The 21,582-nt window shown below is 36.8% G+C and overlaps 2 protein-coding genes across 5 annotated transcripts; both read right to left on the bottom strand.

Annotated features, from left to right (window-relative positions):
- Positions 1-455: 455 nt before the first annotated feature.
- On the bottom strand, positions 456-9,379 carry LOC125674611 (hillarin-like). 3 transcript variants are annotated; one of them, XM_048911833.2, is made up of 7 exons: positions 8,729-9,379; positions 6,776-7,042; positions 5,961-6,329; positions 5,585-5,716; positions 4,578-4,660; positions 3,119-3,262; positions 456-2,052 (listed from the first exon to the last, which is right to left on the bottom strand). In XM_048911833.2, exons 1-7 carry the CDS (start codon positions 9,131-9,133, stop codon positions 705-707), a joined length of 2,748 nt encoding a protein of 915 aa, XP_048767790.1. In that variant the 5' UTR covers positions 9,134-9,379; the 3' UTR covers positions 456-704. The 3 variants fall into 3 exon arrangements, with proteins under 3 accessions (XP_048767790.1, XP_048767811.1, XP_048767800.1); XM_048911854.2 differs by lacking the exon at positions 8,729-9,379 and adding an exon at positions 7,704-7,882; XM_048911843.2 differs by lacking the exon at positions 8,729-9,379 and adding an exon at positions 7,295-7,687.
- Positions 9,379-17,950, bottom strand: LOC125674619 (fibropellin-1-like). Of its 2 annotated transcripts, XM_056165806.1 has the most exons (8): positions 17,891-17,950; positions 17,540-17,659; positions 17,180-17,308; positions 16,729-16,830; positions 16,520-16,579; positions 15,937-16,064; positions 9,696-9,783; positions 9,379-9,555 (listed from the first exon to the last, which is right to left on the bottom strand). In XM_056165806.1, exons 1-8 carry the CDS (start codon positions 17,943-17,945, stop codon positions 9,509-9,511), a joined length of 729 nt encoding a protein of 242 aa, XP_056021781.1. In that variant the 5' UTR covers positions 17,946-17,950; the 3' UTR covers positions 9,379-9,508. The 2 variants fall into 2 exon arrangements, with proteins under 2 accessions (XP_056021781.1, XP_056021784.1); XM_056165809.1 differs by lacking the exon at positions 16,729-16,830.
- Between the last annotated feature and the right edge of the window lie 3,632 nt (positions 17,951-21,582).

Genomic DNA, 21,582 nt, shown 5'->3' with positions numbered 1-21,582 from the left:
CCATCCAAATATAATATTGACTAATACTTTTTGGCAAGCTGTGATGAATATACGATATTATTGTATATGGGGAGAGGTTTTTATTGTTAGATCGTGTATTATGTGTTAATTTAGCTTTGAGACACGCTCCCTGTCGGAGGCTTGTAAAGTTTTCTTTCATGTTTAATCTCACGCTGTCGTCTGCTTGTAAAACAGATCACTTCGGTAATTCACCACAGATTTGAATATGAATAAAGACTGACGAAGAAACACAAGCGCCCCTGAAACCTCAAAATAGATTGCAATGTTATATATATATATATATATATATATATATATATATATATATATATATATATATATATTTATTTTGAACTCTTTATTTTTTTTTTAAATGAATCTGCATTTGTTCTTGAACTCTCAGGATCATCATTCAAATCATAGCATGGTTTCCTAAAAGTTGAAGACGCACACAATAATATTTAAGCATTTATTGATTCATAAATCATCAATGGGAAATCAAACTTTTATAGCACGTGGATGATCAAGCACACAACAATGAGACAACTGTTTATGACTAAACACCGCAGCACAATATAACGTATATAGTAAATTTCATAAAATTCAGAGCATTAACAAAATCACAACATCTATAGCATGATAAATACATGTAGTCATTAAATGCAAATAAATAAAGTGAATAGCCCTACATTGTAAACCCTAGACTATATTTCTGTTTCAGCATCCTCGATTAATTCGTAGTCTAGCAGATGAGAGAAAAGGGAAGCGTCGCGATCCACAGAAAATCTAGCGTAAATTTTCGCGGTTCCAGGATTTTTCCCCGTATTGATATTCCCCTCCCAAGTGAATCCCAGCTTCCGTTTGAGATGATGCCAGATATCTCCAATGACCAGAAATACCTCGACCGCTTGGGGAACATCTAAGCGGAAAGAATAGCGCTTGTTCGTCATGAGGTCCCCGTACACCGGCTCATGCAATGTGCACCGTTGCCATTTGTGATAAGTTTTTGGAAACACATTAGTTGCTTGGTTTGCTTGCTGACAGATGACTAGGTATCTGTATACACAGTCTAATGTTTCATTGCTCTCATCTGCTGCATACATCGAAAAGATGTAATATCCTTCTTTCGGACACCTGACCATGTACGTTGCACCAGTATCCGTCCGCGAGCGTAGGAATACATAACGATCTATGTCCGAAACCGAACCATCAGTAGCATCAAAGTATTGAAACGTGTGCGTAACTTTGATATCTTTCGAAAGCTTAAAACTAATGTCTAAGGACTCCCCATTTGACACAATCAGCGGGTCGAGCTGATTACTGGTCTCTATTTTGAGAGTTTCCATCATGGGCGTTGGTCCGTAAAATGGTACGGGGGGATACGGTGGGGAGGGGGATCCCATGCTATCTGTACAGTTGACTAAGAATGATGCAGCACTTTCCAGACAATCTGAGTGCCAATAGTCGCCTGTGTAAATTGAAAAATAATACAGTCCTCTTTTCGGCAAGTTAATGGTGAATATGGCTTCGTTTTTCACGTGGCGAAGAAGTACACGGCCCTCAAGTGATCTTGCATCAACAGATTTATCGTAGGACTCCAATACGTGACCAAATCCTAATATCTTGTATGAAATCAGACGAACTTCAACCATTCCGGAATCTGTTGTTAATGTTGCACCGTAATTAGAGTAAAACCGTAGTCCGTAATTGAAAAAGGGTGATTTTACGACAGGCAAATTGAGGAACTCTGAGAAAGGCAATGGAATGTCAATTAGCTGCCACTGTGAGTCATCAGGGTAGTGTTGGTAAATGTGATCCTCGGGGTCGGTCAAAAAATAGAACTCGTCATACTTGAAGAAAATTTCCGGCAGGTCATCTTTGTGTCCAGTCACGTGACGTGCTGCCCATGTGCAGTTGACAAGCCGCCAATTTCCGTCTATGGAAACAGCTGTCCACGAATTTCGAAATGACGTTCCATCCATTCGCATTCCAGGTTTGTATCCGGCGCCCTTCGAGTAACCAAGGATGATTTCGCAATGCAGACCAGCAAAACTAGAAAATCACAAGAAAATTACCTGACACATTTTAACATATGAGCAAACATAAATTTAGCATAGATATTAAACTTTTATAAACGGTTCCATTTTTTGTGTAGACTCTGTGGAGTGCACCACAATATCAATTGGTATAGATTTCATATTTCCAACATACAACTATAATTCCACATGCTCTTACCGGCATACTTTTTTTTCATAACATGATAGGGCAAAATTTATACATGTGCATAGACCGGTCACGGTGACGTACTTGTTAAGGTGTTTGCCTCGTAACTGGAAGGTCTACTCTCAGGTTTGACCCAAGACGTTTAGTATAAGTGTTCCTTAGCTAAACCAACGGCAATTTGACCTTAAATGGACATGGACACGATTTTTGATCGATTGAAATTGAGAGTGTTTTGTAATAAAAATTAAGACCTTTTGAAAATAAGTGGATTAAAAAAACATCTTTTCATCGGATATACTTTGTATTTACATAAAATCCGGCTCCCAAAATCGCGTTTGTCAACAGGCTTGTCATAGCCAGCAAGCCACGTGCAGAGGTGAGAACACCATGATTTCTATAAAGTATGTCAAAAGCATTCTACACTTCGACATATGTTAATGATAAATCAATTAAGGGAGCAAGAATAAAGATGAAAGAACAAGTAATTTTTGTTATAAAAGCTTTTTTCACGGAAGCCGTCAACTTTGGCGACGTGCTGATAGTTGAGTCACGTGACATGTAAACATAAACTGGGCTCGTGCCTTGATTTGAAAATGAAAAGTTTAGATTTTGCGTCAGTTTTTTAAATCAAATTACCAATTAGATATCTAAATATTTCGGTACCAAAATCGTGTCCATGTTCCTGCAGAATGCTGAAGTATCGTGTCATGGTAGGTTTTATGACGATAAAATGGTCATGAGCACCATGTTTAATTAAAAATTTGTGGCACTTCACTTAGAGCAGGTGACGTCACTATATGACTGAAAATTCTCCAATGGGACTTAAAACAAGATACAAACAAACAAGTAATAAATAGATGAGCTTTTAAAATTACAATAGAAAAAAAATCCGTACTTGCAGAGCTTTTTGAACAGTTGGTGGTAGGTCTCCTTTCCAGTTCTCACTCCCCGCAGAAGGGAAGCTGTAGAATTTGGCCGCACTATTTCTTTGACGTTGTGTTTACCTAGGTCTTTCGCAATAACCCATCGAAAAATTACCCTGAAAAATTAAAAGTGTATGCAATTTTGTGTTCCAAATAGAAAAGTATGGAAAGGGATAGTTAAAGATTAGATAACTAAAGATCGGATAATTAAAGATGTGAAGAAAAAAAATAATTCTGTTGATCAGTAACAACTTCATAGAATCCATAGAGTAATGATAACATCCTGCTTTTTCTATAAATGGACGACCAGAAATGTTTGGAAAATTGCTCGCATGTGCACGTAAAGTATTTAATATAGTTGATAATCCTTGCGAAAGAAGCAAGAAAAATTAATCCCAAAGAGATTGCATATTAAAATTTCCATTTTTAATAATTGATAATTATAGAAGAAAACTACCGGTATTTTCCAAAGAGAGATTTCTGCTGAAACACTAATTGATAAACATGTATATGTGAGAAATCGAAAGTAGAATGCAGGATCACCGTCTGATTATAACTTTCTGATTAACACTTTTTATGCGTGATTATACATGAGCAAACACTAACGATGATTCAACATCTCCATTGCACACATCAAATACCTAGCTTCATCAATATTCGTGAGACCATGCTTAAATTAGCAATTGTGACTAGTTATAACGCAGTTTTTATCCTGTTCGTGACCCAGTCCAAATTAATTCAGAAAGGAAAGAGTATTTAACACTTTCTGTCAAAATATAGCACCTTGTTGTGAGGATGTGAAAAGTTGTCATAACGGGTCTGGAGTTGAAGTGAATATTTATGAAAGTGACATCCATGCTCCCTGGTGATTTAGAAAATGGCTGCTGGAAATGCGCACTAGTTAATCCCCATCGATTTCTTAGTATACGGATTATTATCAATAAATTTGTTCTTCTGGCTGTTCACGTGTTGCTCATAGGGCAACATATGCTGAACAAAAACTTACATCATTTATTCATGAATTTGCCTTCACGGCACCCGGTTGATATTAGTAATTATTACTGTCTGACCAGATTTGATATTCATTATTATCTGTGATTCAATAATTATGAATTATGATGACGAGAGATGTGGGTTTCTTCAATCATTATGAAAAAGTAGTTTTAAAAACTTTTAATCCTCACTAAATATAAATAAAGTTAATGTTGGATTCATGGGAATGGATTTTGAATTGGTCACTGGTCCTCACAAGAAAAATTGCGTCCAGTCCGGGTTCATTGCAAAACTTGGATGACCGCTTGGAGTTTTTCGTAATATAAAAGGTTTTTTTTTTTGTTTTTTTTTTAGCAATATGTGACATTAGATATTGCAGCATTGTTTACTTCAATAAACAAATGAAGGAATGGTCTACAGTATAATGCAGCTAAGTACCTGACTTTCTCCAGTTCTGTCTGACAGTCTCTCGTCAAGTCTTTCACCAGTTCTGTGAAATTGCCGTAGTCCTTGTTGGCTAACTGCAAATACACAAATCGTATAAGTATGTCACAAAACAAAGCCAGGGTCTAGTAATTGAGCTTCAAATTTTTACAATATGTCGTTTAGCATATCATAAAATGAATTAGAAACAGAAAATGGAGTGCCTCTGGAGAGGTTTGAAATGCAAGACGGAAAACACGCACTTCACTAAAAACAATTGTAAAGGAGCGGTATGACTAAATCGTGGACTTCAAAAATGACCGCCGGTTGCGAAGAATATCAGTAATGACAAAAGGGATAATTTTCTCTCTTGAAAATGTTTGACACATTTATTTTCGTGAGGTGAGTTTTTTAACTTCAAAATGTTATTTGATAAAAGTTACAGGATGTCAATTGCATTGCAAATACAGTTTAGGTACAAGTGAAATTACAGAATCCACGGCGGGCCCAAACTAATTACGAATATTCAATTTTTATAAACATTGATTCTCGAATATTTCAAAAAGAGCTTCAAATATTCTGACAAAATTTAGTGAAAATCTAAATGAGTTATAACTTATATGCAAGATTAATAGTTTATAAACTGCAGTATGAAATACTATTATCTAATTATTTCAGTCGCCGAAATTGTGTACTCTGTTACAGCTTTGTGACACGTTTTGGAGGGCACGTGATTGCCATGGTGGGACTATGGAACTACAATTGCCATGGTGGGACTATGGAACTATAGCAAATACAATTCTTATTCATTGTTTTTTGCATTAATCATTAACAAAAGATGGATGTCAAACTTATACTTTTGATTTTATTGATATAAGATCGCTTTTATGGCAATTCAATGAAACAGCGCAGGGAAAGGAGTTTTATCTTCTGATTCCAGTTTTCAACAATATGTAGGAACTCTTCACTTACTAAACGTTTATGTTCAGTCATCGTCTTGACTTTTGCTTTAAGTTACTGACCTCTATTGCCCTCTCGTCCAGCTTTTTGAACACCTCTGGTGACTTGTATAGATCAACCTTTTTTGTCTCTGGAGGAATTATGGGAGGCTTCATGGAGTGGTCAAACAGGGCGCTCCGGTCAATTTCCCTGTCCTATACACAGACGGAGAATATGTAGCTAAGTGACTTGCTAACGCTTTTTGTAATATGTATTTTTTGAATCTATATAAAAAAAATTAAATCAATAGCTGTCATACTTTAAAACCATCATTCTCTTGTTTTATAGCCAACACTAATTGGGGACTGGAATAAAGCTTATTTCTATTTAGGATAATTCATACAGCCACCTTGGCTTTCTTTGATACTTTTTAAAATCATATATACTTTAGAAAACTACCTTTTTCGCTATCAACAACAGTATTTCTTGCCCATGACGATCCAACATTTTGGCTGTTCTAGTTTTCTCCTCCGTCGCAATTTTATCCATCATCACTTTAAACTTTTCTTCGCGCATGCGTCGGAAGTGATCTTCAATTCTCTCTCTTTCAGCCATGAGATTTGGGGTAGATCCCGACATTGACATATGCTCAAAACTACTTAAGAGGTCAGCAGCGGCCCTGTCTTTCTCCACAGCAATACTGTCGTCCAGTTTCCGCATTTCCTTCTCTCTCTCCTCTAAAAGGAATCTTTGTAGCCTCTCTTCCTCCTCACGGTGCCTCGATTCCAATACCGACTGTGCCTCGAAAACACCACTGGTTTCAAAGTCCTTAAATTAAAATGCTTTCAAATATGAATACTAGTCGATCTATATAATAAACATACTGATCATTACACATATTCTTTCCAAAGCAATGATGATCCGATTATCTTTATCAAATATTCTTAGTGCATCCCTTCTCCAAGCCATGTGCAAACGAACGTGAACTGTCCACCTTTTGAAATGCAGAACATGTAATTATGACAATGTCTCTGTTTCTATCTCTAAAGACATAAACTTTGTTTCTTGGGTCATATTATACCTCATCCCAAGATCTGAATGATAGTGACTCCGAAACCTGTGGATGGATGCTAGATTTAATATCACTGGTATGATTGATAAAAAATAGTTTTCTAATGGTACAAATTCTCATTATTGTATATTTTGTTAGGATACATGTACGTCTCTCGTATTTTGTTATGATGTGAGATGGAATTTTCCCCATTCTTGCTTACTTCGAACGACTGAAGCACGGGTCTTGGTCGATTATACCCGGGGGTGGATCCAAAAGTGGTGTTGAAATCAGTCATGTTTGGATAATGCGAATTGAAGGTGCTTCCGTTCATCGTCCTGGGAGTGACGCTGACCATACTCGATCCTGAGGGACTGTGTCCTAAAGGGGTACCTATGGGGCTTCCCTCTCGCGGACTGTGGGTACGGGGGCTTGGGACTGGCTTTGGATTAGTCCTGCGTAATGACTCACCATATCTTATGTTGTTCAGCTAATTTTGTAAAAAAGAAATGTTTTATCATTCAATAAATGTCTTTGTCTAACATCTTATTCAGAGAAGATTTACAGGACACACTTGTTTACAGTTATAGATGCTCAATTTCTGTACTAGCAAAAATGTCAACACATTGTGTTGTTGACATGGTTCTCCGATTACCAGACTAAACATTTGATAAATCTCATTTCTATAAGCATGAATGTTAGTAGCCTAGTGATCAAACTATTCATGTTTGTCAATTCTTACCTGTTGCATTGTATTGATGGACGTAGACGTGAAAACACCCAGATTTCTGTTGCAAGCTTAAAGTCACGTGACCAGGATATAGAAATTTTAAAACACCTTGCTATCTATAGCTGTATATAATTTGTAAAGCCATATAATAAATGTAATATTTCACTGAATATATATCATGGTTTTGCATTAGAACTACAATTATTTTGCTATGTTAATGTTCCTGAATTATTGTTTGTATCCTGATTTATATTTCACCATCCCGAAGTAAATATTCTTTACGCTCCAATTACAAACTACGATTCGGGGTTTTGTTAGGTCCTAACAATGTGCGAACGTCGGATGTCGTGAGAATCTGACCGACTTACCTGTCTCGTAAGCGAACCTGTAATTAGTTACATTAAATGAAACAAATGCTGACCTTTTGAACTGGCGTAAGTTATACAACTTGGGATATTTCATGTAGTATATTTAACCATCTGTATAGTTTCTGTATCCGGGGGCTATTTACACCTTCGTGTAGGTTGCGTCGAGACTACAGACTGAACGTTTGCAGTAATGAGCGTGTCAATACACTGGGAGCACTTTTTAGGCATATATATATATATATATATATATATATATATATATATTTAAACGTACATTACACAAAGGGCAAATTAACCGTTCTGTTCACAACGTCCATATTCTCCAGAACTATGAACATGTCCATTTTTCAAATTAAGCCCAGATTGTTGGCATATTACCCCCATATTTTTCATATTGGGCGCCTGTGTGTGCGCGGTGGGCCAATTTCCCTTAACTAGGCTGTAATTTGTTTTGTTCACTGTGTCATAAATGACACTTTTATTACCGCAGCAAGATTCCGAGGACTATCAGTGCTGATCTAACGCTGACTGAAGATTGGGATACATCATACAGATTTTTAACTAAATGTTCACAGAAACGTGTCAACTGTCGATCGATATGAACATCCTGGCTAATTTTAGAATGTGTATATAACAGTATTCAAGCCAAAAAATAAATAAATAAGGTGTCATTCTCAAAATATTTGAAGCACTCCTAGAACACTCCAAATTTTGTTATTGTAGAAGTGCACGGTACAGCCTTAAATGGGCCAGAGGACTTCTTCTAGAGATTAGCAATAATCAAAGCGAGGTCATAACCGAGATAGTTTGAAGTATTTTACGAATAACCCAGACCTAACATCAGTGTGAGTAAGCATACCTAGTGTGACGTGTAAATCAATACTCTACAAACAAACCTTGTGTATATTGAAGAACTGATACACAATGTAAGATCGTGGACCACTGCAACAGGTGATCTCAGATCAAAATGGACAGACCGGATAAACAGTACAGTTTAAATAATTTCAAAATGAGGAGTTTGTTTATGGGGTTATTTTGCAGATGAGCAGACAACAACAATAAAGAACAATTAACATACTTGACTGTGGTGTGATGCGTTCTCGATATCGAACTCTAACGGTTGACACTCATATTTCACTTGTCTAATTTTCTTTCCCACGTGGGTTTTACAATAAACTTCTTTATCCGAAGAATCGTTGGCATCATTTCTGTAAAATGTCTGCATAGTCAACAACAGTCCACAAATACGACACCGGAAGCATTGTTTGTGGAATACAACATCCACCCGGACCTGATCATGGGGTAGAACTCGCCTGTTGCACCGGAAACACGGGTCCTTAGGGTCGGGATGGGGGGCACGTTCAAACTGAAATTCGTATAAAGTGGCCCGTTCGTAGGTAAAGGAGTAATGGTAGGTCCCATCTTTCTTGTGTTGCTCCTGGACATCAATATGGACAGGTAATTCCCCGTCTGGTTCCTCCATTTCGTGAAACAATGGCACTTTAGGTGTTGATTACATTTCTAATTTTACATCCATGAAAAAATTCAAACATGTTCCAAAACTCGAATTCACTTTCTGTTTACAAAACTCGAGATGTTTTCAGCCGTGACCTATGGTCTAGTATACGACGCTCAGGTAATAGGCCCCGATCGAGACTATTATGTATGACAATCAACCAGGTAGGATAACAAATCGTTACAACATAGAAGGGACCGAACTCAGGTAAAAACATTGAATACATTTTAATTAAAAAAGGAATATATTATAATTCGAATAGACATAGATTGTAATAAGATTGCGTATACCAAGATATGCAATGATAATCCTAGTAAATACTATCCGTTGAAATTTACACCTTTATTGTCTGTTTAGATAATCTGCAGCGCTTCTAGTGCAGGACTGGACTTGAAATGGATTATTAAGCAAGTTGATAAAACTGTATATATATCTACATACACAAAATATTACTGTGCTCGGTTGAATTTCAAAGATTTTCGTCGTTAGATTAATTGCTGAATAAGTTTATAATGCCAATGTTAGATACCGAGATAATTTCTTAAACATTCTCTGTCGTTGCAGCAGTAGATTTCTCCTGCAGGAAGAGCAGCTTTTATAAACTGGCAATCTTGTATCTGAAAAAAAATTGCACTGATATTATAAACCAACAAATACATGTAACGTCAATCAAGTAATGAAGTGTGTCCAAATAAATTGGATATTTCGATAAATTATCGATATAAACCCTATAAAGGTCATTTGCTGAAGAAGAAAAAAACTTTTTGCACAAAAAAGCAAGACACTGATTGATTATCATACCAAGGCAGAATTTAAAGTATGAAGTTTGTTATACAATAAGCTCTGCTAATGCAATGATGAAAAATTTAAATCGTTATATCGACATCAAAATATCAGATGTCACTCATGAAAAATAATGATTAACGAATGTGGTGGTGGTGTTGTATACATTCCTATTAAGAGGGATACCCTATAGCGTGATCGATAGAACATAAGACTGTCGTGCGATAGGTTCCGGGTCTGATCCTCAGCAGATGCATATACTGGACTGATACACGATCAACAACTGGAGGCGCACGTGGGAACCATTTATGTCTTGTAATTAAGTTAGATCACAGCAGATTACATGTATATTCCATAGATATATAGGGGCATAGATACATGTACATATACACAATATATTCCTTCTGAATAGATCCCAGAAAAGATTACAAATTTATGGCCGTATGTGTCCATCAGTATTTATTGGAATATGGAAGATGTTATTTTTCTTCTTCCCGAAACGAGGACATGGAGGAAAGAGCATGTTAACTGCAGAGCTGTAGGCATGGGGAATATATCAGAGAGCTACAGACCCATACGATTTATGAACAACCTACAATTTACAGCGCAACTTTTTCTGAGCATGAAGCCGCATTTTTGCACACCACCTCAAAGTTTTAAGATGAAAACTAGACCCAACATATTTTTTCATTACACTTGTGCCGAGACATACTTTCAAACACTCATTAAAGTCCAATGTTTTAAAAAAGCTCAGCTTCAATCAATGTTGCTTGTTATATGGTCTATTGTTTATTAGGAAGTAGCGATGCAGGGATAGAACGAAGTAAGACCTCAATCGCATACAGAAAAAAATTCTGCGGTAGGGTTTGGTTTTCTTAGATATCAAATATTTAGCTCTTGGGTATAGCACATTATTTTCTATCACAGCTACAGGTCTGCAGGTAAGAGGGTGTATACATGTACACCGTAAATGCTAGAAGGAAGGAGAGTGTATGAAAAAGTGATCAATCTCATAAATCCTATACAGAATATAAAATTCAGAATCACCAACCCCTGGTAACATGAAAGGTGGGATCAGGTGCCCAGGAGAAGTAAGCATTTCCTTCTAACCAGTCACATCCGTCGTGAGCTCTACATATCTTGATCATGTAAACGGATTAATCCGAAGTCAAAATCAGTAGCAAGAGGTACTGTGAGCAATGCTCACTAAGAATACCCCCCCCCGTTACCCCAATCTCCCAAAGGGTGTTGTTAATAGGCATAAATTACCTCTTTCCTGAGTGTAAAAATATAGTATGCCTTTGTAGAAGAAAATGGAAGATATAGTCCGAACACAAATCCATGGTATAAACCTATAATATTGACCTTGAGATCAAAGGTCAAGGTCATAAAGAGGTCATGAATGTACATGACACATAGTCTCATGGTGATACACCCATGTCTTATGGTATGACTATGTCAAAACCCTATAATCAATTTTGACCTTGAGGTCAAAGTTCAAGGTCATAGAGAGGTAATGAAGGTACCTGACACATCGTCTCATGGTGATACACTCATGTGTCAAATATGGTATGCCTATGTCAAAGAACAAAGAAGTCATAGGCCTGACACGGATCCATTGTAAAAACGTTTAATTTTGACCTTGAGGTCAAGGTCATATGGAGGTCATGAAAGTACATGACACATCGTCTCATGGTGATACACTCATGTGTCAAACATGGTATGCCTATGTCAAAGAACAAAGAAGTTATGGACCTGACACGAATCCATTGTAAAAAATCTTTAATTTTGACCTTGAGGTCAAGGTCATATGGAGGTCATGAAGGTACATGACACATCGTCTCATGGTGATACACTCATGTGTCAAACATGGTATGCCTATGTCAAAGAACAAAGAAGTTATGGCTCTGGCACGAATCCATTGTAAAAACCTTTAATTTTGACCTTGAGGTCAAGGTCATATGGAGGTCATGAAGGTACATGACACATCGTCTCATGGTGATACACTCATGTGTCAAATATGGTATGCCTATGTCAAAAAACAAAGAAGTTATGGCCCTGACACGAATCCATTGTAAAAAAAATCCTTTAATTTTAACCTTAAGGTCAAGGGTCAAGGTCAAATAGAGGTCATGAAGGTACCCGACACATCGTCTCATGGTGATCCACCTGTGTGCCAAATATGGTATGCCTATGTCAAAGAACAAAGAAGTTATGGCCCGGACACGAATCTGGAGACAGACAGACGGACGAACGGACAGCCAGATAGACAGAGTGATTCCTATATACCCCCCAGAACTTCGTTCGGGAGGTATAATAAAGAACGGCCTAACAATTGTTATGAAACACGCCAGAGGGCATTCGACCTAATGACATGTTATATTGCAATTTAGGTAATTATAACGACCATTGAATTTGCGAAGTGCTAACTTTAAACGAAACTGTTGAACTCTCCTTTTAGCATCAACATATTTGTTAGTAAACTGCGTCGGTCTAAAAATTGATCATATGCAAAACAAGTTCTCGCGTATCGAATCAGTTGAGAAATAGACAGACCATCTGCAGATAATGATGGAATACTGCAGTATGATACTGCTACCTACATGTAAGTATGATACTGCTACATAAGTATGATGTTGCCACATAAGTATAATACTGCTACATAAGTATGATACTGCTACATAAGTATAATACTACTACATAAGTATAATACTACTACATAAGTATGATACTACTACATAAGTATGATACTACTACATAAGTATAATACTGCTACATAAGTATAATACTACTACATAAGTATAATACTGCTACATAAGTATAATACTGCTACATAAATATGATACTACTACATAAGTATAATACTGCTACATAAGTATAATACTGCTACATAAGTATAATACTACTACATAAGTATAATACTGCTACATAAATATGATACTACTACATAAGTATAATACTGCTACATAAGTATAATACTGCTACATAAGTATAATACTGCTACATAAGTATAATACTACTACATAAGTATGATACTGCTACATAAGTATAATACTGCTACATAAGTATGATACTGCTACATAAGTATAATACTACTACATAAGTATGATACTGCTACATAAGTATAATACTGCTACATAAATATGATACTACTACATAAGTATAATACTGATACATAAGTATAATACTGCTACATAAGTATAATACTACTACATAAGTATAATACTGCTACATAAGTATAATACTGCTACATAAATATGATACTACTACATAAGTATAATACTGCTACATAAGTATAATACTGCTACATAAGTATAATACTACTACATAAGTAGAATACTGCTACATAAGTATGGAAAGTTGACGATGGAGAAGCTGAAGTCATCACGTTTGTCATAAATTTGAGATGTTAAAATATCCAAAAATGGAAGACTGCAGTGTCTTTTAATTTGTGCTCAGTGGGATACATTGAATATACATATGTTGTTAATAGATAAAACGTCGTCAATGTAATTAAACGGGTTGAAGGCCACAACAAGAGATTTTTTCTTTTGAATAAATTCTGCTTCATAAGATTGCAAAACAAGGCAACTCAATTCAAATATTCTGGAAGAAGAAAGAACGGGTATATATTGTAAATCCTGGAAGAAGGAAGAACGTGTATATATTGTAAATCCGAGAAGGAGCGCGTGTACATTGTAAATCCGGGAAGGAGCGTGTGTACATTGTAAATCCGGGAAGGAGCGTGTGTACATTGTAAATCCGGGAAGGAGCGTGTGTACATTGTAAATCCGGGAAGGAGCGTGTGTACATTGTAAATCCGGGAAGGAGCGTGTGTACATTGTAAATTCGGGAAGGAGCGCGTGTACATTGTAAATCCGGGAAGGAGCGTGTTTACATTGCAAATCCGGGAAGGAGCGCGTGTACATTGTAAATCCGGGAAGGAGCGTGTGTACATTGTAAATCCGGGAAGGAGCGCGTGTACATTGTAAATCCGGGAAGGAGCGTGTTTACATTGCAAATCCGGGAAGGAGCGCGTGTACATTGTAAATCCGGGAAGGAGCGTGTGTACATTGTAAATCCGGGAAGGAGCGTGTGTACATTGTAAATTTGAGGAGGTAGGAGTGTATGTACGTTTTAAATCTTAGAATGATGAAGGAATGTTTATACATTGTAAATTCTGGAATGATGAGGAATGTTTATACGTTATAAATTCTGGAATGATGAAGGAATGTTTATACATTGTAAATTCTGGAATGATGAAGGGATGTTTATACATTGTAAATTCTGGAATGATGAAGGGATGTTTATATATTGTTTCTAGAATGACGAAGGAGCGTGTATGAAAGGTGAAGGTAACAAACAGTGATTAATCTCATAACTCCTATAAGCAATACAAAATAGAGAGTTGGGCAAATACAGACCCATAGAAATACAAGAGGTGGGGTCAGGTGCCTAGGAGGAGTAAGCATCCCCATGTCGACCGGTCACACCCACCGTGAGCCCTATATCTTGATAAGGTAAACGGAGTTATCCTGGTCAAATTCAGTGTGCCAAGAACGGTCTAACAATCGGTATGAAACACGTCAGACAGCATTTGACCCAATGATAGGTTGTATTGGCAAACTAGATCGTTAAAACGACCATAGAATTTGCAAAATGCTGACTTTAAACGAGACTGTTGAAACCCCTGCACCATCAACTTGTTTGTCAGTAGCTTACCTCGATTTAAAAACTGACCATAAGCAGAACAAGCTCTTGAGTATCGAATCAGTTGAGATATATAAACACCATGTATACATGAAAGGTGAAGATAACGAACAGTGATCAATCTCATAACTTCTATGAACAATACAAAATAGTGAGTTGGACAAACACGGATCCCTGGATTTGCCAGAGGTGGGATCAGGTGCCTAGGAGGAGTAAGCATCCTCTGTCGTGTAAATCCTGGAAGGATCATGTATATATGGTAAATTCGGAGGGAAACGTGTATACATTGTAAATAGGAGTGCATATGCAGGGTACACGCTTAGGTCACATGGACGTGAATGTTTGATCTCAAAGTTAACGTAATGTCGTATAATGCTAGTGTGTACAGATCACGTTCTTGGATAAGTTTGCTAGAATGAAATTGGCAATGTTGCACCCACTGACTGAAGACTTCTTAAGGAGGTATGATACACCAGAGAAATTTGATATGTATGGATGAAAAGTGGAGAATATATACAACAATAGTTTGAAATTGAAAACTTTCAAATTTACTTCATTTAATTAAAAAAAATGCAGTTTTAGTAAGAAGCAATCTGAAAAGAATTTAAAAACCCCTAGCTGCTGAACTCGTACTTACGATCTACAGTTCATAAGTCGACGTGCTAACCTACTGAGCTACTCAGCCAGGCGATTTACAGTTCATAAGTCGACGTGCTAACCTACTGAGCTACTCAGCCAGGCGATTTACAGTTCATAAGTCGACGTGCTAACCTACTGAGCTACTCAGCCAGGCGATTTACAGTTCATAAGTCGACGTGCTAACCTACTGAGCTACTCAGCCAGGCGATTTACAGTTCATAAGTCGACGTGCTAACCTACTGAGCTACTCAGCCAGGCGATTTACAGTTCATAAGTCGACGTGCTAACCTACTGAGCTACTCAGCCAGGCGATTTACAGTTCATAAGTCGACGTGCTAACCTACTGAGCTACTCAGCCAGGCGATTTACAGTTCATAAGTCGACGTGCTAACCTACTGAGCTACTCAGCTAGGCGATGACTTTTGAAATAAATAGACAAATATTGCTGATATTTATATTTTTATCCATGTTTGAAAAGGAAGTCGGCCATTATGACGAAGTAGAATACCCCTAAAAAAATCAAAGGTGTCGTGATTTATCTTCATCTACAAAATGATGATATTAGCACACTCTTTTTCTTATTCCACATTTCTAGCCATCTTGTCCTAATATAGTAATTTATAAAATGTGACAGTTACCTTTGAACAGTGTACAGTAAACTTGTATCCCGGGTAGGACTGTATCATGCACGTCTCAGATTCTGCACAAGTTGTGTTCCACTCACAGGAGAGGTTCTGGTCGCATGTGGGACACGGCTTCACTGGAACTGTTATAATAACATACGGTAAGATAACTTCACCGATCTATCCACTAGTTCAGTACCGTGAGTCTAAAGTAGCTGTTTAATTAAAGACGCAGTGCAATTTATACCTTACATTGTTGATTAAAGACATATTGCTACTTTCACAACATCCATTATTGTTTAAAAATGCATTTCACTGTTGTTTATGACGCATTTCAATTTTACCTTTCGCTGTTGTTTCAAGACGCATTACAATTTTTACCTTTCGCTGTTGTTTATGACGCATTACAATTTTTACCTTCGCTGTTGTTTAAAACGCATTACAATTTTTACCTTTCGCTGTTGTTTATGACGCATTTCAATTTTTACCTTTCACTGTTGTTTATGACGCATTACAATTTTTACCTTTCACTGTTGTTTAAAGACGTATTACAATTTTTACCTTTCGCTGTTGTTTAAAGACGCATTACAATTTTTACCTTTTGCTGTTGTGTAGGCATCTCGTGTAGTAGTTGTAGTAGTACTCGTAGAAGTTGTATCTACGGATATATATTTGTGTATATACAAATTTTATATCTTTAAAAGGAATAATAAAATAATGCATAATTTTAACATCAAACTCACACAATTTTACATAACAAGGGGGTAAAGAGTCATTTTTGAAAATTGGTTAAAACTTTCAACCGACCTGGATGTTGACATCGACACTGATGTGTCTGACTAGAGGAATGATAAGAACAGACAGGTGTGTCCCCGAGCTCGCAATGACAGTGACGGTCCTCTAGGCATGCTGCATGAAAAGTATAGTGGTGGTATAGAAACTGAAAGTTCTGGGGTCGGGTTAACAATTCTTATCAAACCGGACCGTTCTGTTCTTTATTACTGTATAATTTGGAACATGTACACTTGACGAATTTATTTGTTATGTTTTTGAATCCACCAATTTGAAACTAGGAAAGTCTGAGATATCAAAAACGACATTTGTATGCTTTTGGAAGTTACTTAGTATACCTCAAACCACGAGAGCACCTGTACATGTATAAATCTAATGATATACATGTATATATACTAAACAGAGGACACGTGTCTCCCTTTCTCTATCTTTCTATCTATTTCGTTTAGGTTTAAAGATACCATACTTGCACAACCACAAATCTGTGGATTAACGTGGCAGTAGGGATAGGTGCTGTCTGAACATGGATAGGAAGCACAGTCTGTGTTGTTCTGGCACACGGGAATGGGCGTGGTTGTTACAGTCCCGTGAGAATCTAAGACCAAAAAGTTTGAGTTAGTAATCAAGTTGGTCTTTGACTGTTGCATTTTCAATTTGCAGCTCAGCTAAATTTGTTCCAAACTGCGAGTCCAGTTCCCATTATCTATCATGCCATAGATATATTCATGTATGTATCTGACGGAAAATACCACCTTATAACGGTTACAAATGATAATTTTAAGTGATGACGACTTTTCATTGGTATATTGAATGCATAATGCTTTACCTATACAACGACAAAGGTAACCATGACAAACAGATGGACCATGTCCATGACAATAGAAGTTGGCACATTCAAAGTTGTAGTGACATCTTTTGTGGTGCACCAGGAATGACAAAATGTCACCTAATTCATGAAAATGTATAGAAAATACACTAAAGTTCCTAATCTATTGAATATCGACGATATTTGACTTCTATAGCATATTATCAATCAAAGTGATCCCAATTGTATACACCGTAATGTTATTTATAAATCACACTAGTACTTGGGTTTCTCAAATTTATCCTTTAGACTGGTAATGAACTAAACAGATTTTTTGAAAAATCTGTAAAGTTTGGAAAAATAATTTCTCACCAACGAGAAGACAAGCAAACAGGAGAATCCTCATCATTCCCAACTCCACTGCCATTTTTCGTAACCTGACGAGGTCATGACCTCTTTTTATCAAGATCTACATGGACGAAAATCTACGAAGATTACACACGAATTTTGTATGATGTACTTTAATTTGATTCTTTTATAACGCCTTTTCATGTTGTATGATGCTTTCTGTACAAACAAATGAATGCAAAACATTTAGTTAATTTTGAAGTATTCAAATGTCTATGACCAAATGTCCACATAGTGCAGAATAATGATAATGTCTGGGAAATCTGAAAATAACTTTTGTACATGTAACAAGAAGTCTCTGCCAAGACCGTAACTCTACTAATCAACAGAAAACATTCATACAGAAAAACTCATTGCAGTCTATCAGGCAAAAAATGCAGTAATAGCGTTGTAAATCAATATATTTTTAGCAACAACAACCACATCATTTGCCGAAATGACATACACATGTATATATAGAATTATACATTTACTTGACGGAGCAGAATTTCGAAAGATGAATCTTTTATGTCGCAACAGCAATTCGAAACTTTTTTGTTCATGTAAAGACGCCACCAGCTTTAGGTGAATGAAGTGCCACAAAATTTGATCTATGCATGACACAGAGGGTGGAAGGTTCTTTATCGTGTCAAACGTCATATTCGGAAGACCCCCGGTTTTCACTTCTAATGCCAGGACGGTGGCGAAGAAACGTTCACTAAAACGTTCTAAACTTGATGCTATACGGTGTAGTAGTATACACCCCTCCCCGGGGAAAACGGACCCGAGATTAAGTTTCCCCCCAGAGAAATGGGTCCAGTATAATATTTATCCTATGAAGAAATAATCCTGGTCCATCTTTACTCTCAGGAAAATGTGCCCCAGTATAGAATACCCCCCCCCCCCCTCCTCTGATAGAATACTTTCTTGTTCTATTTTAGCAATATATTCGTTTCCTATGGTGTCCAGATAGGGCCATTTGCAAAAGCGTGACTACGCGTTCGTCACAACACGTCGTCACGCCAACAACCAACGCGCTCTCACGCCAACAAGCAATGCGCCGACAAGCAACGCACTTTTGCGCCGTCACGCCAACAAGTACCATGCCTTCGCGCCGTTATGCCGACAGGCGAAGGCAAGTTGTTTTGCGACACAAAGTGAAGTTGTGTTAGCGTGACTGCGCGTTGCTTGTTGGTGTGAAGGCGAGTTGTGTAAAGTTGTGTTAGCGTGATGGCATGTGCTTGTCGGTGTTAAGGCGCGTTGCTTGTTGGCGTGACGGCGCGATGAGCAATTGTCTGCGCGAAGGCACATTACTTGTTGATTGACATTTGCAGAGACCATGGTCTACTGCTACCCGAGAAAGATGTTTTGATAACAATCATAGCTAATGATGACCGGCAGTCTTTAGATCTCAAGGAAAGCCCTGGTATACCTGAGTTTTGATAGCATTGACTCGCACCAAGAATATTTTAATGGCTAACGTCCCCTACACAATGCTATTTATCATCGTATTTTCTCTCTCCATTTATATACATGTATTATAGATTAAACAATCAGAAATCAAATAATAATAATAATATTAAAAAAAACCAAACAAACATAAGTTTTTGGAATATTTTTTATTAATGATTTATTATGACTTTATATTTATAAAAAAGGAACAATTCTTTATTGGTGCAGCACATCAACATGTAATGGTTATATTGCCCATGCGTAAAACTGTTACAGTTGTAATAAAAAAAATGCCTCTGTTTGGGATACCACATGGATTATAAATTACACAATCAGAAATCAAACAATAGTAAAATAGCATAAATAAGTTATTGAGATATTTCTATTCATAATTTATCACGGCTTTATATTAAGAGAGAGAGAGAGAGAGAGAGAGAGAGAGAGAGAGAGAGAGAGAGAGAGAGAGAGAGAGACGGTTTTATATTTATAAAGAGAGAGAGAAATGTGTAAAACTAGCAATAATAAAGATAGATGAAATGACAATAGTGTTGCATACGTATGACAATAATTACTAATTTAGTCAATGATTGAGTGTAAGGGAGAGAGAAGGGGGGGGGGGGGGACTAGCTATGTGTCAGCTTCTGTTTGGGATACCATCGTTACACAAACACTACAGCCACAGAAACTCTACAAACGGCCCATATTGAGGGATATCTTGACAAAGACTACGTCCACAGAAACCCTAAAGAGAGAGAGGGGAAGGGGTGTAGACTTCGTGTCAGCTTCTGTTTGGGATGCCATCGTTACACAAACACTACGTCCACAGAAACCCTAAAGAGAGAGGTGGGGGGGGGGGGGGGGGTTAGACTTCGTGTCAGCTTCTGTTTGGGATACCACCATTATACAAACACTACAGCCACAGAAACCCTACAGACGGCCCATATTGAGGGGTATCTTGATCATTCTTCATTTGGTTGTACATGTACACAGATCTACTTGGATTTATTCATTCTCTCGAAACATGGATATTTTACCTACTACACCCACGACACCGCGAACTCCCAGGACACCAGGAAGTGCCCGGAAACGCCGGGTAATATAATATTTAGGAAATTATTTATATACGATATATAACAGTTTAATTAGAAGTTTTAAAAAGCACAGGTTTAGAAATCGGCTAAACCTGTTATCTGTAATACATAAATATGACCAAGTTTGAAGGTTTACGGGAAATAGAAATGCGGTATGCATGTAGGTAGAAATTTTAATTAATTTTTTGGCACAAATCAAGACACTAAGCATAATTTGTAATAACCTGAGAAGTTTCCTGTATATATCATAAAAATATATACAACAGCTGATCTCTTGGCCAGGTAAATAACATTGACCATGGATAAGCTCCGCCCACATTCACTGATCCGTGGAGAAACTGTGCGGTGTTTTTTTTGTTTTTGGTCTTTAACTATTAATATTAATATTAATTAAATATTCCAAAAAGCCCATTGGTTAGTTTTTTCCCGCCAAGGCCTTTGTCCCTGAGTAGAGTTCCATATTTAGTGGTAGAAGGATATTTCTTACAGGATTTGGAATCACTGACAGCAAGTTGAATTTGACATTTCATACTTTAACATTTCAGATATAACTAATATAATATTAATCTATGATTAATAGTGTGAAAAGAGATGTCTGAGAGAGATAAATTAGTTACTGTTTAAAACATTTTATTGTCATAGGGTTTCAATGATCAAGGATATTTTTACAAGTTTGTATACACATTTGTAGTAAGGTGTATGATATTGTTTGTAAATCGTATACATATAGATTATTATCAATATATCAATCAAATCTATTGGGGAAAGGATTCGGCCCATAGTTGGTAGGTTATATGTAAAATAATCATACACATGTATATTTGTATTCATATCAAGAATTGATATATAAATGATAAAAGTTATCTCCAGGTATGTAAACAAGTTCAAACTACATAGTCAGTATTTGAATGATGTTGTGTAAAGGGGAATAACTCTAGCATTACTGTTTGTCTAGTCTATGTTTTTATGATAGATTAGTCTAAAATGTAAATACATATTATGATGTTCTGTCCATGTACTGATTGATATACATGTACTTAATTTCCCTTTATATGATGTTTAGCAGAATCCAAATAAATAAATAACTATATAAAGTCTATAGATGCCAAAATAAACCAATAGAAACCACCGATT

Source organism: Ostrea edulis, chromosome 1, assembly GCF_947568905.1.
Source record: "Ostrea edulis chromosome 1, xbOstEdul1.1, whole genome shotgun sequence".
Taxonomy (NCBI): Eukaryota; Metazoa; Mollusca; class Bivalvia; order Ostreida; family Ostreidae; genus Ostrea; species Ostrea edulis.
The sequence above is the reverse complement of the archived record's forward strand: the minus strand, read 5'-3'. Positions and strand labels throughout refer to the sequence as shown.